We start from the raw sequence: 26,035 nt of genomic DNA on the forward strand, positions 1-26,035 counted from the left end.
TGCCATCAAATGGCACCTTGTCAACAGAGATATAACTGATGGTGGTCATATCTAATGTCCCATGGGCTGCCTTTGTCTTCCTGGAGATCCTGAGAGTATGGCTGGGGCATCCCTCACCTAATGTCCCACAGAAGTGAGTGTTTAAATGCCCAGGGCCTGTGCGTGTGTGTGTGTGTGTGTGTGTGTGTGTGTGTGTGTGTGTGTGTGTGTGTGTGTGTGTGTTTTGCCGGGAGAGGGTAGGAAAATCTTTGGACAATGGGGCAAAGCTTGAGGTCTGCTTGAGCCCTTCAGGGACTGGTTAGGGCCCTTGAGGACAGAGTTGGCAAGGAAATGCTAAAAATCTTTGGAAGTGGATTAAAAGCTGGAGACAGAAGGGCCTGAGTACAGTAAGGATCTTATGAGGAGGAGTCTGATCATTTGGGGGCGGGGTTTGCATCGCTTAGGGCGCGGCTAAGGCTCCCTGATGGCCAGTGAGTGCCACAGGGTCGCAGTTTCCAGCCTGTGCTCTCCTCGGTGGCTCTCAAACGGGTGGGAGGGAAGCAGAGTCGCTGGGACTTTGACCAGAGACTTCCATCCCCTCGGAGCGCCGTCGAAGCCTTCTCAGCCCTCAAGTCTTCGTCGTTTGCTCCAGTCTTGCGACTCCTCGGCCGCCAGGGACCGCGGAGCTGGGGGGTCGTTCGAGCTGCGAGGATCCGGGCTGCCCGCGAGGCGAGGGGCGGGCGCCCAGGTGAGTGAGTGGGTGGGATGGGACCCCGAGAACCCGCGGACCTTGGGCGCCAGGGAGCTGGGGTTCTGGGCGAGCTGCCAGGAAGGCGAGGAGAGAAGGAACAGTCCCAGGAGCAACCGATTGGTGGTGAAAAGCGCCGTCGACAGCGGGTGGAGGGTGTCCAGGTAGCCAGGTGATGCGAACTGGCGCTGTCCAAGGCGACCATGGGATAGCCTTAGATAGAGGAAGCTCAGGCAGAGGAGTAACAATGCTGAGTTAACGCTTCTCTGACCGACCAGGTTCCCCTTCTGCAAACACACACACACACACACACACACACACACACACACGCACGCACGCACGCACGCACACACACACACACACACACACACACACACGAAGAAGAAGAAGAAGAAGAAGAAGAAGAAGAAGAAGAAGAAGAAGAAGAAGAAGAAGAAGAAGAAGAAGAAGAAGAAGAAGAAGAAGGAGTAGGGGAGGGAAATGCCCGTTCAGTTCCTCCACCAAAGTGGGGGTGGGTGGGTCACGCAGGGTAGGCAGCGGGCAGGGCTAAAGGAGCAGCTGGGACAAGACATGCCCATGCCCGCCACACCCAGACCCGGCTGCAACTGTAAAGCTGAGTCCCCACTTCAACCTCTTCCCCTGCCCTCCTGGCTGACCCCAGGTCTACATCAAACTCCAGAACCTCTTACACAACGGCCATAATTAATGTACCACAATCTCCTGCTTGTGAGACCCTAGGCAGATCACTGGCTGCTGACTGGATTCCAGCTTCGTCCCCTGTAAAATGGGTTATCTTAAGTCTCCCGTTGAAGCTGAGTGGTCCAGGCAAGGAAGCAGGTTTGCACGATAGTGGGCTGGGAGTTTGGTTTTTCTGTGCCTCTGTTTCCCCGTAGTTGAAGAATGGAATGGTAGTAAGATAGGTTAAACGTCCCATTCAAACTGCTTAGGATTGGGAGTGTTTAGGATTTCAGATTATGGCAGAGTTTTGGATATTAAGAGCACAATGAGGCATCTGGGGGATGGAACCTAGGTCTAAAAAGGAAATGTGTGTGTGTTTGTGTGTTACACAGACTTCTGTGAGAGTACACAGTTTGGTGTGTGTGTGGCCAGAGGACAGCCTCTGTGTTGTTCTTCGAGCAAAGTTCACATTGGTTTGGAAACAGTGTCTCTCACTGGCCTGGGTCTTGCTGGGGAGGTGGGGCTGACTGACTAGTAACTCCCAGGGGCTGACTGACTAGTAACTCCCAAGGGTCCATCTCTCCACCTCCCTGACACTGGGATTAGTACAACTCCCATTCGCTTCTTTTTCATAGATTCTGGGGGTATAACTCAGTTCCCCTGGGCTATCTCACAGCCCATGATTTTTACCCATTGTATATTCATAACCCAGAAATAACTACTGTCATATTTTTAATAGCACCCACATTTTTACTTCAACTCATAGCCTCAGATCAGGTATAGACTTTCCTGCTTGGATCATCCTGCCAATGCTCAAAACGTCTCAGATTTTAGAGCATTTCAGATTCAGGGTTGGGGAGGCTCCCTCACTTCTGAAGACAAAACTAAGAACTAAAGGAAAGGGAGAAGCTCTGCAGTTGGGGGCGGCACTCACTGCTCTTTCAGAGGGCTCTAGTTGGGTTCTCACCAGCCACAACAGCCCAGCAAATGCCTTATGGCTGCCTGTAACTCCAGCTCTGGGGAATCCAATGCCTTCTTTTGGCCTTGTGGGCACTAGCACGCTCGTACACGCACACGCGCGCGCGCACACACACACACACGGTATATATATACATATATATATATACATATATATATAGAGAGAGAGAGAGAGAGAGAGAGAGAGAACTGGAGGCTCTTGGGGTACAGACTATTAAATGTATTTTCCACTGTTCCCATCCAGCCCTGAGAGTCTCACACCAGCAGCACCAGGACAGCATGTTAAAAAGCACATTGCTAGGGCAACCCCCAGAGGAAGGTCTGGGGCAAGTTACTGAGGATTTTCAGTCTCAGAGTTGCTGATGCTGCCCAGGAATCCCACTTTGAGAATGCTGGCCAAGCTCAGCACTGAGCCAGAGAGCAGTTACTATATAATGGTCTTCCCACCGCTCTCCTTTTTTAGAGGAGGAGGGGTGCTGTTTGAAGGAATATATACCCCGTGTCCCAAGAATATGTCACCCAGAATTAACTAATGACAGTGCATGGGCATGCTTGCCTCAGATTTTTATACAATAAAATGACTAAGTCTAATAGGCAAAATCAAAGTCCCCTCTCAATCTTCCTTCTCCCTCTATAGGAGACCCCAATGTCGAAAGCTAATCCTTCCCGGTCTCTGCCTTGAGAAACAATATGCAAATGTGTACTCCATGATGTAAAGATTGCAGCAGATCTGAGTGTAGTGTGCACACCTGCAATCCCAGAACTTGGGAGAAGAGTCAGGAATTCAAGGTCATCTTTGATTTTATAGACAGAGTTTGGGACCAGCCTGGGCTATGAGATCTTGTCTGTAACAAAACAACACAATCTGTAGCTGTTTACTTTGATCAACAAAGGATGCATTCTAAGATCCCAGCAAATACCTGAACTGTAGGCAATACTAAGTTTCATGTATATCTTTTGCATGTATATGAAAGCTTTTCTTTGGTAACTCTAAATTGACAGCATCACTACTCCTGTGCCTGAGCTATGATTTAAACAATAAGTGTAACTCGAACACAAGCACAGTAACTACCAACCAGGCAGTGATTACAGCATGAATCCACTGGATAGCAGAGTGGTTCTATCTTGGGGAGGACAGGGTATACTGTTAGATTTCATCACTCTACTCAGAAGGACATGCAACCTAAAACTTAGGGTTGCTTATTTCTGGAGTTTCCCATGCGATAGTTTCAGTTTACGTTTCACTCTGGGCTTGAACCTGCAAAGCTAACCCTCTGCCTGGGAGTGTATGGGAACTGATCTATCTATGAGGTTCTTCTGCAGCCTGTTTTCTCCTACTTATCATCAATGTGGGATCCATCAGGGACAGGACTTGAGGTCTAATTCATTTGTGTTTGCTGTAGTGGAGTCATCCTGGCTGGTGACCACTGTACATTTTTTTCCTATTCACCCGCTGATAGATATCCATTCAGGTTGCTGTCAGTGTTATTACAACAAATAATATTGCTGGGACCATCCTGCGTGTGTGGTCCCCGGCACATGTGCAAGTGTTTCGTGAGGAAAACACTAAGGGACTGGATAGTTCTCCAAGTGGCAGTGTCACCTGTCCCTTTTTATGAGATGAACTGGGGGCATGAATTTTGTTAGTGCAAATTTCTTCTACATACCTTTTATCTAATATGACATTTCCCATGCATGATCCTGTATGTGCTCTTTTTGTACTACTTAAATATTTAGCATTACATTGTTAACATTTTCCCACTCATTGAGATCTCCTTGAATTTCGAAATGATTGTATAATATTCCAATTTAAGGCAAATCATTTTTAACCCTTCTTGACTAATACAAGGTTTTGCAATTTTAATGTGTGCAAGTGTGTGTTTGTGTGTTTTTGTGTGTGTGTGTGTGTGTGCCTCATGCCCTCAGAGGCTAGAAGAAAGCATTGAATCACCTAGAACTGAGTTACAGATGGTTCTTAGCTGCCATGCGGGTTCATAGAACTGACCTTGGGTCTTAACTGTTGGGCCATCTCTCCTGCCCATAATTTCCATAATTTTTCAATATTTTAAATTGACATACGAACTACCTTTCCAGTGGCTGGTCTATTTTGGTTCTTAGTTTAGGGGCCAGGCTACCATAATGGAGCAGGCACAGCAGAAAGACTGACTCTAGCTGTAGTGTAGGAGCGGCTGCCACCTCCTCCTCTTCACTGGAGAGCCTAGAGAGGGTAAGTAATGTTCCCAAAGTTGCACAGCAAGTCAGTCAGCCTCCATTTTTCAAAACAAGCTTTGGTCCCCACCCTGTTGCTATAGGCCTGGGAGTGGAGTGAACTTCCAGAAGTGCAGGTGATGATGGAGAAGCCTTTGTTTGGATTTAAAACGTGTCCTTGCTCTTGACCTGTGACTGTGGCCACATGTCCTGCGTGTCAGCCTAACTCAGTGTCCCCGGGGTTGGTGTTCTCAGGATCTGCATGCCCAGTTCCTTCCGTGATGCACTGACTGAGCTCCCAACACCACCCTGAAGTGCTTGGGCCCTGGTGAGATGAAGAGATGAACCACAGAGAGATAAATGGCAAATAAGCCTGAGTTTGACAGCCTGCTTGAGGGCCTGTCTTATACAAGCTGTGGCTCACCAGGCTAGCCCCTTCTCCCAGACTCGATCTACTCAGCTGGAAAATGAGCACAAAAAGTATACCATGCTCACAACACCAACACACGCGCAAACACACACACACACACACACACACACACACACACGGCGCTTTGGAAGGATAGATAGATGGATGAATGGATGGATAGATAGATAAATACATACCAAGTTTCAGTTGCAAATAGTTTACTTGAGAGTTGATCCCAGCACCCTAATAGAGGAGTAGGCAGGAGGAGGGAAGAGGGAGAGCAACCCAGCAGTTCTCACTGTGGCCCTCAGAGCCCCATCCCACAGGTCATCTGGATGCATACAAGGCCAGTTCCAAGGTGAGAGACCTGGGATGTTGGCCTCCTGCCTGTCAGTCCTTGGTTGAAGGCTGCTCCTGCGGGTGTGACAGTTTGCTGACATGTCAGCTTGTGAAGCTCAGACAGAGAAGGCACCTGTAGTCACAGAATAAATCTCTATGGCACAGAGATGCTGGAGCTGGCAGTTGGAAGTCCAGCCAGAATGTTCCAGAATGGTTCGATGCTGAGGGTCAGGCATGCACAGCACCTGCTGGCACATACAATGCACAATGGTCAAGAAGGCCAAGACCAGATGTTAGTAGAGGTGACCCAGGTCAAGGAGAGAAGGGGACCATGGAGGGAGTGAAAAGAGGGACCTAGAGGGGCCTCAGATTCACTTGTGACGTTTAAACTTTAACAAGTGCGTGCTAGTGTCTCATTAGAGGATAAGAGACGTTTCACTACATTTATTTATCTCTGTGTCTATATACACATATGTGGGTATGCATGGGTGGAACCAGAGGACAACTTGTGGGAATCAGTTCTCTCCTTCCAACATGTGGGTCCCAGGGAGCAAACTCAGGTCGTGAGACTTGACAGGATGTGCCTTTGATTCTGAGCCATCTTACCAGTCCCAAGAGATGTTGTTTTTCAAACCAATCTGTACATTCCCTAGGATGAAAGTACATTGTGTGCATGTATAAAATGTCACCATGAAACCAACTGTTTTGTTCAATTAATATATCCAAATAAAGTGTTGTGAATCTATACTCTCCTTGGGACTGGAGAAATGGCTCAGTGATTAGGAGCATTTACTGGTCTTCTGGAGGACCTGAGTTTAGGCTGTCACTCCAGGGGATCCATCGTCTCTGATCTGCACAGGCATATGTACTCATGTACACATACCCGCGAGTAGATAATACATAATTCAAAGTAATAGAAATTAATCCTTAAAATAGCACACCCTCCAAAATATAAAGGAAACTAGGGCCTAGAGAGCTATCAACTAAAAGATGTGAAAATGTGTTCTTGTGGGTTTTTCTTTGGTGTGTGTGTGTGTGTGTGTAGGCTGGAGGTTGATGTCAGGAATCTTCTTTGATTTCTATCTACTTTATTCTTTGAGGCAGGATCTCTCAATCAAACCCAGAGTTTGCCAATATAGCTAGTCTCCTTACCCAGTTTGCACTACAGCGTTCCTGTTCCAGTTTCTGAGGCTGGAATTACAGACAGGCTGCCATGCACACCCAACATTAACGAAGGTTCTGGTGGTCAATTGTCAATCCTCTTGCTTGCATAGCAAGTGCTTTAACTACTGAGCCCCACCCTAGCTCTCTCTGTCTCTGTCTCTGTCTCTGTCTCTGTCTCTCTCTCTCTCTCTCTCTCTCTCTCTCCCTTTCTTCCTTCTTTCCTTCCTTCCCCTCCTTCTTTCCTTCTCCCAAGGGGGGCCTTGAACTTTTGATTCTTCTGCCTCCATCTCCTGAGAGCTGAGATCTGGGTACATGCCTCAACCCTCGACTTAAGTGGTGCTGGGGATGGAACCCAGGACTCTGTGTTTGCTAGCTGAACACTTTACCAGCTGAGCTACATGCCCAGGCCATGTTCTCATGGCTTTGAGTTGAAACAATACAGCAAATGAGAGTGAAAATTCACCTGTCACCCAGCGGGGCCACCATGTCCTGTGTAAAATGGACAATCAGCTTCAGCCAAGGAGCACCTGGTTTTCTCAAGGAAAAATGAGCAAACTGGAAAGTTCTCCCTACCCTGACACCTTTGTAACTGCTAAGAAACCTGGGTGCTGAAGAGGCTGATGTCCACTGATGCCACAGGAATGTGCTAGGTTTGCTGTGTTTTCTTTTTTCCACATTCTCCTCCCTATTCCCTTGAGGTAGTTTCTCACAGAACTTGAAGCTAAGCTGGTGGCCACAATGCCCCTGAGATCCTCCTAGCTCTCTTCTCCCAAAACATTTCGGTTACAGATATGTGCTAGGGATTTGAACCCAAGTCCTTATGCTTGCATGGCAAGTGCTTCTGCCCGCTGAGCCATCTCTTCAACTACATTTTAAAGAACTCTTGTATTTTAAGAGAAAGAATGGAGATTCCCACCCTGGTGATTTCAGATCTCATCCTGAACTTCTCACACTGCTGGCCTCAAGACAGATAGCATGAGACTAAACACATCCCAGGAAAGTTCACAGAAGCTGCAGGTCTCTGGAGCTGACCAGCAGCCTTAGGGTAAAGCCCTAAGAATTTGATTGGCAGCTGAATCAGCCACTGGGGCTCAAGCATCTCATACCAACTTTCTAGTTAGGCCACACTTGGGAGCAGAAGCCAGAGTCTTCCTCTAGGTGGTGGTCCCTGGCATTCAGGAGACCCAGGGCCCACTGTGGATCCTCTCTTGAGATTTTACTCCACCTGAGAATGAAGGGCTGAACCTCCAAGACTCTTCCTATATGCACTGAACTCATAGCTTGGCCAAAGGAAGCAAAGTCTTCAAAAGAAGGTATGTGAGGAGTAACCCCATATATCCACAAGAGACAAGTCACATATAGTAAAGATGGTTCTCTCAGAATGTGGCCAGGGTGCCTGGGGGGACTCTGTACCCCCAAAACCTGCTTTAGAAAGGAACTTCTGGTTAAAAAGATGCCCCAGCCCCATGGCTGAGCTGTTCCAAGAACAGACAGTTCCTCTAAGCAGGCAGTTGTAAGCCACAGTAGTCGCTGCCTCCCTGAGCTTCCTTTTTGGGTTCCTCGCTCTTCCATACCTTGTCCAGTAGCCTCTGTTGCTGACCCCAGGGGGAATGACAGGAAGAAGAACTCATTCTCCCTACCACTGCTCCTTGCCACAGGAATTTCTTCTCTGAGTCTTCATTTTCCGATCTGAAGAATGGGTTTCTAATTCTGGGCTGCTGACTTACAGCTATGTATGGTAGGGTCTATAGAGGAGAACATAATGTGCTCTTTCCTCAAACCCAGATGGCAGGCCCATCATATGCCAGGCACTTATTAGGTTAGCTATGGCTTCAGTACCACCAGCTTGACAAAATCCATATTCCCCATCTCCACTGTCTGTGGACCTAGGAATTTAACTTCTCTTCAACCAAAGTCTGCTAACAGAAAACTTTTGGCTAATCAGCCATTTACTCTTGAGTGTGAATTGCAGTCCCCTCCTAAGAATCTCCTGTGTTCTGGGCAGAACATGCTACTAAGGAGCAAAAATATAATTTAAATTGTCCCCAAGTAGCAGAGGAGATTATTGGAAAATTCACAAGACCCCAACTTCAGGCCAGGCTGCCCTTGAGTTTTGGGAATCTGGATGTCTCTATTTCTTGGCTTTTTCTGGCTACTGAAAATGTATTTCCCAGAGAGAGGCCACAGACTGATGCTCCTTGGTCAGAACTGAGTCACACACAGTTCGGCTTCTGTGGCTACAGTTCTGATTGGTCCAACTTGGTTGCAGACCTACCCTGCACAAGATTCGGGAGACTGGAGCCAATGCTACCTCAGTCCATGAATTGAGCCCAAGGGAGGGGTCCACAGAGGAAAATTGGGGCGCTTCTGCTAACAGGGGCAAACAGATGCCACGTAGGGAGAAACTACAGCTGTTTCCCTCAAAAACATCCCATTTTACTTTGGAGAAATGGAGGAGTGCCTTGGGTCACATGATGAACTTTTGACAAAGGCAGTGCTAGAGAATAGATGCTCTCAGATTCTCATGCCGAACCTAAGGATGCTCAAGCAGGCCCAGCCCCTCCTTGGCTTGGAGTCTGAGAGGGCCTGCAGCCAGCAGGACAGAACTGGGAAATGGCTAGCCAGGATAACTGGCTTTTTTCTTTCTCTCCCTTGTAGCACCTACAGAACTGAGGTGTCCTAAGAGTGGGGTTGTGAGGGCGAGGATTGTCCTAGACACAGTCAACAGTTCTGAGTCAGTGTGGGGCTGAGGGCTACTTCTGCTCTCAGTGCCTGATTAAGAACCACATTAGACAAGAAATGCTCATTTGGAGGTTTTGAAGTTTGTCACAGCTTTGTCTCAGCAGACCTCAAGTCAAGTCTGAGAATCGTGTGCCTCCTAATTATAGAAAAGAAAACAAAAATCAGAGAGGGAGGGCGATTTGTCCAGTCTCACAGCCAGTCTGTGGCAAAACCTCAGGACCCAAACTCACAGTTTCAGCCATCACTCCACTATAGTGGAGGTCTCAGATTTTACTGTTTCCTCAAACTGCTTCATAAAATAGGAATAGAGGAAAACTAATCTCACCCAAAATAGCTTTACCCCTATGCAAAACAAGACACACACAGCCATGTTCCTGACAAACATGGTTGCAAAAAAAAATCTTAATATTGCAAACCAAATTCAACATACTTAACAAACCATACACTACAGCCAGGTTGGTTTAACCCCAAGGATACAAGCAGGGCTCAACATTCACAAATCAGTAAATGTGATATAATTCTATTGATGTGTGATTAGCACATAGATAGACTTGGGTACAGAAATCACACAATCATCTCAACAGTTTCAGAAAATACCTTTAATGAAAGTCAACATCTCTTTGTGATAAAAGCCCTGAGGAGACTAGGAATGGAAGGAACAGTCCTAAACATAATAAAAGCTATAGCTGCAGATTGACAGCCAACATTATATTTTTATTATTATTTATTTAAATTAGAAACAAACTTGTTTTACATGTCAGTCCCAGTTCCCTCTCCCTTCCCTCCTCCCCTGCTCCCCACTAACCCCCATCTCATCCCCTTTCTGCTTCCCAGGGAGGATGAGGCCTTCCATGGGGGATCTTCAAAGTCTGTCATATCATTTGGGGTAGAGCCCATGTGTCTAGATTGAGAGAGTATCCCTCTATGTGGAATGGGCTCCTAAAGTCCATTCGTATGCTAGGGATAAATATCAATCTACTACCAGAGGCCCCACAAGGCCTCCTCACTGATACCCACATTCAGGGGGTCTGGATCAGTCCTATGCTGGTTTCCCATCTATCAGTCTGGGGACCATGAGCTCCCCCTTGTTCAGGTCAGCTGTTTCTGTGGGTTTCACCAGACTGGTCTTGACCCCTTTGCTCATCGCTCCTTGCTCTCTGCAACTGGATTCAAAGAGTTCAGGTCAGTGTTTAGCTGTGGGTGTCTGCTTCTGCTTCCATCAGCTACTAGATGAAGGCTCTAGGATGGCATATAAGGTAGTTATCAATCTCATTACCAAGAAAGGGCATTTAAGGTAGCCTCTCCACTATTTGCTTAGATTGTTACTTGGTGTCATCCTTGTAGATCTCTGGAAATTTCCCTAGTGCCAGATTTCTCTTCAGACCAATAATGGTTCCCTCTATTATGGCATCTCTTTTCTTGCTCTCCTCTATTCTTCCCCTGCCTCAACCTTCCTTCTCCCTCGTGTCCTACTCTAACCTCTTCTCCCCTTTTCTTTCTCCTAGCTCCCTCTCCCCTTCCCCCATGCTCCCAATTTGCTCAGGAGGTCGTGTCCCTTTCCCCTTCTCCGGGGTACCATGTATATCTTCTTAGGGTCTCCCTTGTTTCCTAGCTTCTCTGGTGGTGAGCCAATATGATATTAAGTAGGGAAAAACTGAAAGTATTTCCTCCTAAATCAAGAATAAAATAAGGGTGTCTATTCTGTCCTCTTATTCAATGCAGTGCTTTAAGTCTTAGCCAGAGTAATTGAGACAAGAAAAAGGAATACAAATAGAAAGGGAAGAAGTCAAATCATCCGTATTTGCAGATTACATGATCCTATACTCTTGGATTTGTTTGTTCTTTGTTTTGATTTGGTTTGGTTTGTGCATTTTGTGAAACAGTGTCTCTTTGTAGTGCCAGGATGGCCTTGAACTCTCTGTGTATCTCAGACTAGCCTCAAATTCATGGTGCTCCTCCTACCTCAATCTCTCAAATGCTGGGTTTATAGAAGTAAGCTTCCGTGTCTGGTTTATGATCCTACACCTAAAAACCTCTATAGAGTCCACCAAAAAACTCTTATCCCTGCCAAACACTTCCAGCTAAATTATTCTAACATGATAACATTAAAAATCAGTAGCTTCTCTATATCTGAATAATGAACTTGTAGAAAACTAAATCATGAAAAAGAATCTTATTCACAACATCTTTTAAAAAATACCCAGGACTGGGTTGGAGAGATGACTCAGCAGTTAAGAGCACTGGCTGCTCTTCTGGAGGTCCTGAGTTCAATTCCCAGCACCCACACAGCAACTCACAACTGTTTGTAACTCCCGTTCCAGGGGATCTGGCACCCTTATTCAGACATACATGCAGGAAAGACACCAATGTACATAAAATAAAAATAAATCTTAAAAAAATTTTAAAGAACACCCAGGAATAAATCTAACCAAAGAGGTAAAAGACTTCGATAGTGAAAAACTTCAAGACACTGAAGAAAGAAAATGAAGAAGACACTAGAAGATGGAGAGACCTTCCATTCTCATGTATTCAGAGACTCAACACTGTGAAAATTGCTATTACTGAAAGCAATACACAGTTTCAACATAATCCTCCATCAAAATCCTAATGATCTTCTTCACAGAATTAGGGGAAATTTTTTTTCTTTACCCACTTCCCATCAATGACCCCTTTCTAGTTTCCTGGATTCTACAGGCATTTCAAGTTAAATGCACAAATCTAAAAATTCAGGGCTAGAACTCATATGTAAGTGAGAAAATTTGACATTTGTTTTTCTGTGTCTAGGAGACAATATACAGCCATGGGTAAAATAGTGGTATAAATGGTAGAGGAGTAACCAAGAACTTTATGACTGGATCTAAAGCCTGTTCTGCAGAAAGAAATGCATGCCTAGTTTTTGTAAATCTGGCCAAGAACCCACAGTTGGGGGAGCTCATAGACCCCATGGGGGAATGTGCTACTATTATTTTGCTAAAGGACATAGTACCAAACTACCCATAGATTAGTGCTACTCTCAGGTCTCATCAGAGAAGTTTCAAGGCATGATGGTTAATGTAGAAATTCAGTTGATAAACTGGGTGTGTACACGTAAAAGAGTGGAACTAGATTGATACATCTCACTCTGTACAAAATCAACTCGAAATGAACCCCCATGCAAGACGTAAAAGTGCCAGGGAAAGCATAGGCAATGCACTTCAACAGAGAGGCACAGGCAAGGACTCTCTGGAAAGGACTCCAAGAATAATGAATGGGCTTGTGTGAAATTGCTCTGAAGTCTATGGAATTAAAAAAAATATTTTCCAGATGTAAGTTAGAAAATTGATTAATAACTATAATATTAAACACTGAAAAAGCTAAATGTCAAGAACCCAAATCTGTAAGTGGGACATGAACTGAATAGGTGGTTCTCAAAGAAAGAAATACAGATGGCCAGTAACATTTGAAAACAATCTTCAACATCTTTAGCCTACAGGGAAATGCAAATTAAGACTACACTGAGATTCTATCACACCCAGTCAGAATGAAAACTATCATCAAGGAAACAAATGAGGCTGAGGCAGGAGGATTGATGTGAGTCTTAGGCTAGCCTGAGATGATAATGACAGCCTGTCTCAGCAAACAAAAACAAAAAGACACTGACGAATGCTGGTGAGGGTGTGAGGAAAGGACCTCTGTCACTTCTGATGGGAGTGTAAGTGGTGCAGTCGCTATGGAAATCAATATGAAGGTTCCTCAAAAACACTCAAAGTAGAGCTCCCACACGTCCCAGCTGCACCAGCTTACAACTTGTAAGTCAACACAAGTGCACATCCTTGTTTGTTGCTGTGCTAGTCACAGTAGCCAGGAAATGAGACCGCTAGAGGTCTATCAGCCGCTAAATGGATAAAGAAAATGCAATACATACACAGAATGGAATCTTCTAAAACCAAAGATGCCTCCATTCAACAAAACTCCCCACATCCCACTTCAGTGGCTTCTCCATGTGTATGTGACTTTGAGATGCCATTCTGTGTGTTCATGTTTCACTTCTCAACTTGATCCATGGAGCAAAAACCACGTCCTGACACTTTACTGTGAAGATCGAAGTGTTCTGAGCAGGTGGTCAGTCGCTGGAAGATGGTTCTGCAGTAAAATGCTCACCAGCAAGCCTGACAACCTGAGTTTGGGTCCACAGAACATTATAGAAGCTGGACACAACAGCACACATGTCTAATCCCCGTGCATCCTTATGGGAGGTGGAGGCAGGAGTCTTGAGGCCAGCTAACCTGGCAAATGCAGCAGAGAACAAGAGGTCTATGGACATCCCTTTTGTAAGGGATGAGTTTATTGGAGCTGAGTGACCACAGTCAGGAATGGAGATTAGGTCTCCCAAACGCCATGTTCCAACATGGAGTAGTTTCATGATGGTTGTTTGGTTTGGTTTGGGTTTTTTTGTTTTGTTTTGTTTTTGTTTTTTTGTTGTTGTTGTTGTTTTTGCTGTTGTGGTTGGTTGGTTGGTTGTTTGGTTGTTTGTTTGATTTTCGAGACACAGTTTCTCTGTGTAACAGCCCTGGCTGTCCTGGAACTCACTCTGTAGACCATGGTAACCTCTAACTCACAGATATCCACCTGCCTCTGCCTCCCCCAGTGATGGGATTAAAGGTGTGTGCCACCACTGCCCTCTGGCGCATGAAGTCTTTATAATAACAAGATAAAAGAATTATGAATCAAGACACATTTCAAATGCATCGTTGGGGACATGGGTTAGGTGGTTATGGCAAGGCGGGAGAATCTCCACTATAGGCTTCAGATGCTGTCAGGTTGCTTCCATTGGAAAGCAGGGTTTGTTAAGTCAATACATTCCAGAAGGTTTTTTTATCTGTTAGCCACAGGATGTTAGAGGTGGGCAAGGAATGGCTATTTAGGAGACTCAAGGTAGCCTGTAATTAGGCTCAACTGTGCATCACTGGGGATCTAGTCTGTTAATCGGCCTCTGTAGACAAGACTCCATTCCAGGAATACTCCTTTACAAGGCCCTGTCTCAAAACACGGTAGAGGGGAGGGCCAGCTTCCAAGGCTGTCCTCCGAAACCCCTATTCACATGCTGTGGCACACGCACACCTGCTCCAAAGTGATGGGAATTTCTGTTTCAAAAGTTCCTGCTGTGTGTGGTGGCTGCAGCTCCTGGCCAAAGGAACTGCAGGCCACCCTTGCCCCTGAGTCACTGGTTTGTTGTCATCTTAGGGGATAGGGCTTGAACCCACGGCTGCTGCTCTGTGCCAGCAAGTGCTATACCACTGTGTCACACCTCCCAACATACCCCCCATTTGCTCATAAATAGAAATATTAGGGCTGAGGTTTCTGTGGGGCTCACTGTGCCCAGAACTTTCACTTCTGTCAGCTCCCTTAGACACCCCACCCCGTGGGACAGAGCCCACCATCCAGGCTGGAGGCATAGCTCGGTGGTCAGGTTCTTGCTCGACATTCATAATGTCCTGGATTCCATCCACAGCACCAGGAAAGGGAGAAAGAGAAAAAAAAGGACCCCCCCCCACACACACCATCCTTCCTGGGGTTGGGTCTTCATGAATATGTAAATAATTCATGTAAATGCACTCTGTTATTGGGGCCAACAGATTCCTTGTAGCAGTGCTTGCAGCTGCATCTGTCTACTGCGCAAGGGATGGAGCTGTCCTGCCTCACGCAGCAAGTTCCTCTGACGGATCAAAACATACCAAATGTACTGTGATCTTATGCAATGCAAAACACACACGCCAGATGCCACTTGATTTCCCAGAGATCTTCTCACAAATCAAGAGGTGCTGGTTTCAGGGTTAAGTTATACAGCAGTTGATTTGTTATGATAAAATTTCAGATTAGTGATCTAGTATTCCAGGAACACTAGAATGTGTTCTCTTCCAGGATAGACAAATACTGGTAAGTAGAAGAAATCATGCTCATATTCAGCTCTTGTTTGAGACTTAAATTGTTTGTTTTGAGACAGGGTCTCATATAACCCAGGCAGGCTTTAACAACTTAAGTAAAACTGAATTTTCCCATCTGAGTACTATTCAGGCCCAATGCTTCTTGGCTTCTGTGATCTGGTTAGATGCAATGTGTTTGGGTGGTTACCAGTCTGGAAAATAAAAGTATAGTGAAAAGCACAAATTGAACCCCAAAGTCTCCACAGCTCCCACGCTCCTTAGAGTAAAGTCTAATTCCTCCCTGGCCTGTGAGATGTGGTGGCCTCGACACGTACCTTTCCTGCTTGGAGAGCTCCGCCTCTCCAAACACATCCTGGCCTCAGGGTCTCTGTACCTCCTGTTTCTGCTGCCTTCAGAGAGTCAGTTGTGTTACTCAGACACTGGGCTAATTTCCCCTAAGAAAGGCCTTCCCCAGCTGCCCTGTCTCCAGAGCCCTGCCCAGTTATTCCCCTCCAGCCTCTGTACCACTGCCCTCACACTTGTCACCTAATTTGTCATATCGGTCACCTGTTCACCAATTGGTTATCCGTATCTCCTTTTCATCTACAGTTGAGCTCCACAGGACATGAGCTGGCCTGTCTTACTCATGGTTTAGAGAAATAACATAAATGTTGGGCAGGGAACGGGGCTGGAAGATTGCTTACCCAGCATACACACACAGAGTCCTGGGTTCCAATCCCAACTACACACCAATTGTGTGTGACGCTGCATGCCTGTGATTGGCAGCACTTGGGAGGTGGAGGCAGGAAGACCAGAAATTCAAGATCACCCTCGGCTACACAGCTGAGTTAGAGGCTAGCCTAGAATAAAGGAAAATCTGTCTTTTAAAAAAGTGTAACATGAGCCAGGCGGTGGTGGCGCACGCCTTTAATCCCAGCACTCGGAAGGCAGAAGCAGGTGGATCTCTGTGAGTTCGAGGCCGGGCTGGACCGACAGCCTCCAAAACAATACAGAGAAACCCTGTCTCGTAAAACCAAAAAAAAAAAAAAGTGTAACATGAATAAATAAATGAAGGAATGAATAACCAAATAAATCCACTAGAAAGGGGAGGAAAGGCAGAAAGGGGGATGAGAAAGAGGAAGAATGGAGTTATAAGCCAATCCTAATACACGGAATAAGGTACCTGAGTATTTTTCTGGATTATTGGAGCCATGTTATACATCTTCATTGTTGGGACTTAACACATGGTGACAGAGTAGTTTTATCTCACATCAAGCTCTTCAGGGTGGTGGGGTGCTATCCAGGGGCTGTGCTGCGTGTCACCCCCCCCCGCCATAGGTTTCCCCATCCTTCCAGTGCTCTGCAGTGGGGTAGAGACCTTGCTGAGGCTGTGGGCGGGAATGACATTGAGGTGCAGGGGTGTGCAGGGTCCAGGGATCACCCAGCTCCCTAACCCCAGGCCCACACTACCTACCACTCACATTTCCCCATGCGCTCCACAGCTCTGGCATGCAGCTTCCACTAGCGTCACAATTTTCCTTAATAGACTCCCCATTCTGCTGGTCCTCAGAGCCCAGGACTAGAACACCAAGTGGGCTCTGACTAACCAGCATGGCAGACAGACCAGGGAGACACTGAAGTCCCAAGCAGTGCCACTCAGGCTGGCAGGCGGGGTAGGGATGTGAAGACTCCTATCATCCCTTCTTTTGGCTACAGGATGGGATGCGTGAAGTCCAAGTTTCTTCGAGATGGAAGCAAGGCCTTGAAAACAGAGCCAAATGCTGATCCTAAGGGTACTGTGTATGTGCCGGATCCCACGTCCCCCAGCAAGCTGGTGAGTAGGGCACCCAGGGAGCTGAGCTGTCCAGCACTTGCCATGGGGCCTTCAAACCCTTTCTCAACCCAGCCCAGCAACATGAACTTAGCGTGAGATGGCACCCATGAGCCACCTTCAGGATGCTTCTCTAGGCATGGAAGCTGCCTCTTCTGTGGCAACCAGGGCCTGGTCCACAGCTCTGCCTCTCAATCAAGTTGAGTGTGGGCCTTGAGCCTGGGTCCTGTCTGCAACAGTGCAAGCAGACCCAGGCAAACAGCAGTAACATGGCTGTCCACCTGCCTGACAAGGACATACCAGCAATCCCAGGAAGGAGAGTAGCAGTCACAGTAAGGGCTGATGGATGGCTCGATGGATAAAATGCTATTGCTCACATGTGAGGACCAGAATCTGGATCTCCAGCAGTGTCTATAATCCCAGACTCAGAGGCAGAGTTACAGGCTCTCCAGAGTAAGCTGACTAGATAGGCTGGCCAGTCAGACAACCCCCCCCTATATATAATGTGGAGAGTCATGGAGGAAGACATCAACTTCAGGGGCTCCATACATGTGTGCACCCATGTACACACATACCTGTACACAGATGTACATCTACACACACATGAACATGCATAAATGTACACCACACACATACAAAACAAAACAAAACCAGCAATAGTGGTTATATTAGTTACTTTCCTATTACTGGGATAAGACACCATGGCCAAGGCGGCTTATAGAAGAAGGGGTTTATTTGGGCTGAGGGTTCTAGAGGGTGAGAGTCAAGAATGGTAGAGCAGAGGCAGCCAGCATGGCACTCACATCTTGAACCATAGAGAAGGAACCAGAAACGGTATGAGTCCCACCCTCTGTGACACACCTCCTCCAGCAAACCACACTCCTCAGCCTCCCACACAGTGCCATCAGTTGGGGACCAAGTGCTCAAATGCAGGAACCTTTGCAGACCACTGCAGTGACTGTAGGAGCAGCAGTAGAGCAGTCAATAAGGCGAAGGTATAATACAGGAAGTGGGACACAGCTCAGTCCATTCAGTGCTTCCCACACACAAATCCGAGCTCCGTCTCTAGAGCCCATGTTTAAAAAAAGAAAAGCAGCCAGATACGGTGATGCACGCTTATAACCCCAGCACTGAGGAGGCAGCAGCATGCAGATTCCTAAGGCTTGCTAGTCAGGCAGCCTAGCCTAATCAGAGAATGTTATGCTAATGAGAGATCTTGCTCCAACAAAACAGAACAAGTGCATGACCTAACAAAGACCATACGATCAACAAAAGAATAAAATCAAGTGTTGCTGAGGCAGAAATGAACATTCACATTGGGTGCTGTGGTTGAGGTGGCGCTAGGGTAATAGGGGTGACAGCCACAGCAGGTGGCTGGTCCCACGCAGCCAGTGTGATGGTCCCCGTAGGCTCATGAATCTCAGACCTCGACAACATGGCTGATGGGAGCTATGGTCATGGCTGTAGTCACAGCAGCACAGCAGGTGTAATTACTGACCTCTTCTCTAGGCACATACTCTATTCTGGGCACAAGGAACAGGTGTGTCCCTGAGAATCTTCACCTGGGTCTGGGAAGCAGGAGGATGCTGCTTGCCATCAGGGTGTTTAAGGTTCAAAGAAGTTGGGTGGTCCTGGGGTAAGGAGATGAAGCATCTGGCAAGCCATCAAGTCCGAGGGCCTTTCAGTTCCAAACCTGGAACTCTATCTGCTTTGTGACCCTTTGGTCCTTCCCTTCATTTGCTAGTGGTGAGGGGAACCCAGCACTCAGAGTTTCACAAAGTAGAGTGCGCCCCTGCATCGACTGGTCCCTTAAGAAGTGAGGTGGGTCTGGGATAAAGGCACTTGCATTGCAAGCTTGACAGCCTGAGTTCAAGCCCCAGAAGAAACAGAGGTGGAAGGGGAGAGGTGACTTCACAGAGATAGCTTCAGACATCCACACTCACACTGTGCACTCATAGAACACACACAATAAGATTTTAAGTTCTTCCTCAGCCGAATGGTGGTGGCATACTCCTTTAATCTCAGCACCCTGGAGGCAGATGCAGTCAGATCTCTGAGTTCAAGTTCAGCCTGGTCTACAGAGTAAGTTCCAGGATAGCCAGGGCTACACAGAGAAACCCTGTCTCCAGCTCTTCCTCACTGAAGGGAGGTCAGTTACATATAATCCCTCCCACTTTATCCCAAGTCTGCCCCAAACACATAATGTCCTTTCACCCAGTGACAGCCCACTATGAAAGCAAAATCTTACCCCAGGTCCAGTCCTTCTGAGTCCTCTTTTTTGCAGTGTGAGCCCTAGACTTCCCTCCTATGTGTCCTTTCCGAAGTGTGAGGTTCAGAATAAGACCATTCCTGGGAAGTGGAGACTAATGCAATGGCCACCTTCCTCTCTCTGCATTTGACCTCTGTTAACACAGCCTGTGATTACACAAACGTCTCATGCTGGTGACATCCTGACTTGGTCACCAACTGCCATCCCTGGATCTTTTCCTCAATTGGGAAGTCCTGGCTTGATAGACAGCTTTGAGTTGTCCTGAGAGCAGATGAAGGGGTGCAGTTGTCAGCTCAAGTTGCTCCCTCGTTCTCAGTGCTGGCCCAGAGGTGGAAGTAAGTTAAGAGAGAGTTTCTCAGAGAAGGTGCTCCCAGGCCAAATATGTTTGAGAAACCCTAGATGACACAGGCACCTTCCTTAAGGACATCTCCAAACCTTTGAGAATCTTTTAAAACAAACAAAAATCAAGTGTCTCTCCATGCTTCCTCAAACGGCAATGTAATGGCATGTGTGACAGGAGGCACTCTTATTGAGATAAGATACAGTCATGAATTATAGAGCTCTGAAAGTGACACATCCCCTAAAAGCATACAGCATTATCAGTTAGGTATGGGCATTAAAAAACCCTCTGCCATGCATTTAACAACCCACTACCAAGTATGTGTCCACGGGAAATAGGTATGAGTGTTTGATATAAATATGCTATGCAATGATTTGTTTGTTTATATGCTTGCTTTTAAGACAGTGCCTCACTCTGTAGTCCAGGCTACTTGGTACTCACAGTAATTCTGCTTGTGTCCTAGCACTGGCATTACATGTGTGTGCCACCATGCCCAGCTTCAATAATGTAATGTTCAGCATATGTCTTAGGGTTTCTATTGCTGTGAAGAGTCACCATAGCCACAGCAACTCTTATAAAGGAAAAACATTTCATTGGGGGTGCCTTACATTTTCAGAGGTTTAGTCCTTTATCATCATGGTGCAACATGGTGGTGTGCAGGCAGACATGGTGCTGGAGAAGTAACTGTGTGTCCTACGTCTTGACTTGCAGGCAACAGGAAGTGGTCTAAAATGCTGGGTGTGGCTTGAGCACACGAGATCTCAAAGCCTGTGTCCGCGGTGGCACACTTCCTCCAACAAGTTCACACATACTCCAGCAAGGACACACCTCCTAATAGTGCCTCTCCCTGTGGGGTCACTTTTCTTTCACATCACAACAGCTGAAGTAGCTGTTTTCACCAAGCAATCCCTGTGAACTCCTCTCAGTGATGCTTAGAGCCACATGTCCCCTTTGGCTGGTGGGACACTCAGATTGCTCCACATGCATAATCGAGTCTGTCCATGAGAAACCTGTTACCCAAGGTGCCTTCAGACATCTTTAAAAAACACTGATCTGGACCAGATCCCTCACTCTGTCCATATTTTCCCAGTATTTCAAGGCAAGAGCCCAGGTCACAAGCTAAGAGATCTCCATCCTTGAGCAAGCCCTGCCCCTTATTATGCTATGTGACCCATCTATGTCTGTAGTAATCCTCTCCTACCAGGACCCAGGGCCAGAGCAAGATATCCTACGCGTCCTTTCAGCACAGGTTCCTTACACTTTAGACCCATGTCCTTTTCCTGTTTCTTCCTGCAGGGGCCAAACAACATCAACAGCATGCCCCCAGGGTTTGCAGAGGGTAAGTATCTGGAAGCAGGGGTGGTGGCATTATGTACCATCTATTACCTTAGATTCTGAGTTGTAGCCATTGGGAAAAAGTTAAAAACATCTGTATTAGTTTGGCTTTGTTTATTTGTTTTTGTGATGCTGTGATAAAACACTATAAGCAAAAGCACCTTGGGGGAAGACAGGGTTTATTTCATCTTACAACTCGCAGCTCACAGTCCATCAACTGAGGGAAGTCAGAGCAGGAACTAGGTAGGAAGCTAGGAACAGGAGCTGAAGCAGAGAACACCGAGGAACAGCGCTTACTGGCTTGCTCAACATGCTTTCTTATACAACCCAAAGCCAGCTGTCCAAGGGAAGCACAGCCCACAGTGGGCTGGACCCTCCCACACAAATCGTCAGTCATGAAAAAGATGCCCCACAAACTTGTCCACGGGGCCATCTGATTTAGGCAATTTTTTATTTGAAGTTCCCTTTTTTCAAGTGTTAAGGAAAACTAACCAGCACACCATCCTTGAATATCCTCTGAATTACCCCTGAGTTCCTTGCCTGGGCTCTGTGTTTCTAGAACATTGCCTAGTGATGTGGACAAAGTCCTTCAGGTTTTAACCAGCATCACGCAGCACTGGAGGCTGCTCAGGTGCCCTTTGAGACAGACAAAGGAGTGGGTCCAGAGTGGGATGCTGGGGGCTGGCATGGGGTCCCATCCGGGCATCTCCCTTCCTGGCAGGCTCTGAGGACATCATCGTGGTTGCACTGTATGACTACGAAGCCATTCACCGTGAAGACCTCAGCTTCCAGAAGGGGGACCAGATGGTGGTCCTGGAGGAGTGAGTTCTAACCGTCCCCCTAAGACACACCGCCTGCAGAGCTTGGCTACACTCCTGTTTTGCCTAGCTTGCTCTGGGACTAAATGACAGATGAGAACCTGACTGCATACCATAGAGGAGGAAGGTTTGCTACAACTTGGGTAGCAGAAGCTGTGACAGGGACTGTGCCCTTCCAGCAGGCTCTCTGCAAACCTTCCTAAGGCTCCTGTGACTGGGCTCCAGGTGTCCTTTGCAGGTCTGGTCCCTTCAGAAGGCTTTGCATTCAGACATCCTGGGTTCCCCAGCTGTGGTCATCACAGCTTTCACCATCGGGGCTGCTACAAGAGTTCAGATTGTACTGAGATCCTGATGGGACCTGGCCTTGCACAGTCTTGTCCTCTGGGCCCCAGCTGAACCAATCAATGTGAGTGCTTCCTGTACACAGGTCCCGGATTGAGTCAGGGTAATCCAGCCAAGGATAAAAGTCCTGGAAGGTGAAGGGATCCAAAGACTCAGGGACTGACTTCACCCCAGACTCTTGTGGAGACTATCAGTTCCCCTACCCCAGTCCTGGGCACATGCGCTTACCCTGCGCCTCACCTTCCTGGCTTCCTGGGTGTGTGGGGAGGGGGAGCTTTCTAGACCAAAGTGGAGGCCACAAAAGACTGAGGGTTCCTGTACCCACTGACCATTCTTTCCCTTAGGTCTGGGGAGTGGTGGAGGGCCCGATCCCTGGCTACCCGGAAAGAAGGCTACATCCCAAGCAACTATGTGGCTCGTGCTAACTCTTTGGAGACGGAGGAGTAAGTGTTCCATCCCTGTCTTCCAGAAGGCAGCCTGAGCAAAACTGGCCTCTCCTGTCCAGCGCCTCTTCCTGGGGCGCTTGGTTTGGTTGCTTTTTTCCCATGCTTCAGGTCTCAGAAGCCTGTCCTAACATCCCGTCCAAGGCGGCTCACAAGAAGCCTGCTTTTACTTCCGTCTGAAGATATGCACTGACAAAAGGGGATGTTGGTTTGTTTGGTTGTCCGCACATGCACCATCTGCCTCCCTTTTTGTGTATGGGCTCTGGGCTCTGGAGTTAGACTGTCTAGGTTCTAATCCTGTCTCTTCTACTTCCAAGCTGTGTGACCCCAAGCAAGCTACTTGTCCCCTTGGTTCTCCAATTTGAGCCCTATAAAATAAGAATAGTAAAGGTGACAAATGCAGAGTTGTAAAGAGAAGCTTTTTTCTTTGAGAGAAGCCTTCCCGCCAGCCTGGTTCTAGAGCCGCATCAATCCCAAATAAACACACAGGAGGCTATATTAATTATGAAGCTGTTGGCCTTGCTTGTTTCTTACTGGCTAGCTCAGACTTAAGTAATTACCCCATAATTGTTCATCTAAGTATTTCTCTTACCGGAGAATAGTTCCGGGCTTCCTACCCCATGGCGTTACATCTTGACTCTCCTCTGTTTCTCCTTCCCAGAGTCCTCCTGGACTCCTAGTCTCTCCTATCTTGATTCCCTATTGGTTCAACAGTACTTTATTGACATAAGACTTCCCCAACACAGAGTTAGGTCTCCTGATGAGTTGGGGCTGGAGGCTCTGTGGTTAAGAACACTGGCTGCCTTTCCAGAAAACTCAAATTCAGTTCCCAACACAGAGGTTCACAACTGCCTGTAACTGCAGCTCCAGGGGACCTGACATCTTTCTGGCCTCCATTCTCTCTCTCTCTCTCTCTCTCTCTCTCTCTCTCTCTCTCTCTCTCTCTCTCTCTCTTTCTCTTTCTCTCTCTCTCTTTCTCTCTCTCTCTCTCTCTCACACACACGCACATGTGCACACAAAAGGAGTAGAGAGAGAGAAAAAATTATTTATTTAAAAAAACTTAGTGGCACATTTCTTTAATCCCAGCACTTGGAAAGCAGAGGCAGGCTGACCTCTGTGAGTTTGAGGCCAGCCTGGTCTACATAGTGAGTTCCAGGACACTCAGAACTACATAGTTAGACCCTGTCTCAGAATTTAAAAAAAAGATGAATGTTAGCTATCTTCTCCCTTGTTGATCATTGAGGAAACAGAGAATAGAATGAAAGTCATCCGGCAGGGTTGAGGCATGCTGACATCATTTCAAGACTCTCTTCCCCATTTTGGTACCCAATGAGGGTGAGAACTGCTTCAGCTGCTGCAATAGGAACTTTTCCATCAGTACCCAACATAGCAGGAAAAAGAAAGACAGAGAGGGAGGGAGAGGGAGAAGGGAGGGAGGGAGGGAGGGAGGAAGGAAGGAAGGAAGGAAGAAAGGAAGAAAGAAGGAAGGAAGGAAGGAAAAAAAGAAAGACTTGTTTCCCACCAACCACCCCCAAAAAGGAAGAAAAAAATGATGCTACCTGAAGTCAGGTGCTTGGACTGTGACCTCTTGGGGGTCTCTGCTTGGTATGACCTGGGCATCATTTGAGCAGGACAGATGGGAACATCCTGAGGCTCACACTGTCCTCATTCATTCCTGGCAGGTGGTTCTTCAAGGGTACCAGCCGGAAGGATGCAGAGCGCCACCTCCTGGCTCCAGGCAATGTGCTAGGCTCCTTCATGATCAGGGACAGTGAGACCACCAAAGGTGATATAGCCCTTCCTGCCTTCCTGTGCCCCTTGGTGCCACCTCCAACCCCAAAGGACATTCTCTGAGTAGGGCTGAGCAGCTCAGTCAAACGGCCTTGCTGACAGGTTTTCTCCCTTCCTTTGCTGCTCTGAGTGATGGGAGGGCTAAGAGTCTTTGCTGGGTTACTCTCTTCAGTTTGGATAAATGCAGGCTTAGGCCAGCAGAAGTGGTTTAAGGGTCTTTGCTCTTCTCAGTTTTGGTAAATGCAGGTTTAGGTTAACGGAAGTGGTTTGAGCCCTGGCAACAAACATCCTGCTGCCACTTGGTCCCCACTAACTAGCTCCTGGTTCAATTTTTTAAATAGTCACCCTACTGAGTCCTATCCACAAGTCCCATCTCCCCAGGTGAGGGAACAGTATGCAGTAAAGCTAGACCCAAAACAACCTCTGGGACTCATTTAAAATTCCCTCTTGGTGGGGGCAGTGAGATGTCTGAGCCATAGATGCCTGATGTCGGATTTGACAACCTGAGTTCAATCCTCAGGATCTACATGGTAAAAGGAAAGAACCAACTCATGAGAGTTGTCCTCTGCCGTCCACAAGCACGGCATGAAATTCATGTGCCGCACCCCATAAGACTTAAGGGGGGAGAAGCTCTTTGGGGGCATGTGGATAGGAAGATGTCATGGATGGGTAGATGTCAGGAGTCTTGCACTGTAATTTCTGTGCTGAAAGGATGGCATCTTGAGTGGGGTGACCAGTGTTAAAAAAATCACCTCAAACCACAGGGAGTGGTTCCAACTACACTGCCCCAGTGAGTTTCTGCGGGGCAGCAGTGCTGCAGACTCCACAGGTGGCAGTGAGCTTTGGCTCTCATTTGCTCTCAAAGTCACTTGATTTGAACAGGTCACTCCAAGTGTATAAAGTGTGGCCTGGTTGGTACTGTGAGGCACATAGTTTGGGAGACACTGAAGGCATCTGTGTGTCTGGGATCCGTTCTTCCATCTGTGTGAAGTCAGCAAGCATTTAGGCTGCAGGGAGGTGCAGCCCCTTGCCTCCAGCTGTGCCTAGGATAGCTTAGAGATTGGGCTGTCCAGTTCTGAAGAGAAGCAGAGAAATCAACAGGCACTGCAGTAGACCTGTGGACAGAAGGATGGGCTGGGCTAGCTTCCTCGGCCCTGGGGGAGGGATGAGAGTATGCTGCTGGGGATCAGGCAGATTTTCTGGCAGCAGCCCAGATCCTGTACACCCTGCCGAGCACCAGCTACTGCGGGCCCCCCTTGACTGGGACAGAGTAGCTAAGAAGGGGCCCTGGAGCCAACTGGCTGGGTTTGGGACCCAACTGTGCCACTCACTGGCTATGTGACACCAGGTAAGTTATGTCACCACCTCAGTTTCCTCACCTATATAAAGTGAGGCTGATAAACCTCTGCCTCATGAGACTTCACAATGAGCACCATAATCCATGTAATTCTAATTTAATTTCATGTAAATTTAATTCCCACTCATCTATCATGTAATCTTAAGTTACTGAAATGTGGACTATTCCTATTCACTCGAGGTTCCTTTAGTCAGCATGCTTAGAACAGTGCTTGACACATACAGTCAGCTGTCACTCAGCAATCTAAACTTCCCCTATATCCTATGATGTTGTGCTATTCAAAAAGAAAAAAATGAAAGGCAGAGAGGCTAGTAAGCCCAGCTGATACATGGCAAACTGGCCATAGACTGGAAGACTTGTG

At 47.2% G+C, this 26,035-nt stretch overlaps 1 protein-coding gene across 1 annotated transcript in view; it reads left to right on the forward strand.

Moving 5' to 3' along the window:
• Nucleotides 1–456: 456 nt before the first annotated feature.
• Hck (HCK proto-oncogene, Src family tyrosine kinase) overlaps nucleotides 457–26,035 on the forward strand; it is a 48,176-nt gene continuing 22,597 nt past the window's right edge. The window contains exons 1-6 of the mRNA XM_040746513.1: nucleotides 457–727; nucleotides 16,865–16,982; nucleotides 20,885–20,927; nucleotides 21,645–21,744; nucleotides 22,428–22,526; nucleotides 24,209–24,312. Coding sequence (XP_040602447.1) covers nucleotides 16,866–16,982; nucleotides 20,885–20,927; nucleotides 21,645–21,744; nucleotides 22,428–22,526; nucleotides 24,209–24,312 — 463 coding nt within the window. The 5' untranslated portion in view covers nucleotides 457–727; nucleotide 16,865. The remainder of the gene's footprint in view (nucleotides 728–16,864; nucleotides 16,983–20,884; nucleotides 20,928–21,644; nucleotides 21,745–22,427; nucleotides 22,527–24,208; nucleotides 24,313–26,035) is intronic.

Source organism: Mesocricetus auratus, unplaced genomic scaffold (genome assembly GCF_017639785.1).
Source record: "Mesocricetus auratus isolate SY011 unplaced genomic scaffold, BCM_Maur_2.0 Super-Scaffold_100004, whole genome shotgun sequence".
Classification (NCBI taxonomy): domain Eukaryota; kingdom Metazoa; phylum Chordata; class Mammalia; order Rodentia; family Cricetidae; genus Mesocricetus; species Mesocricetus auratus.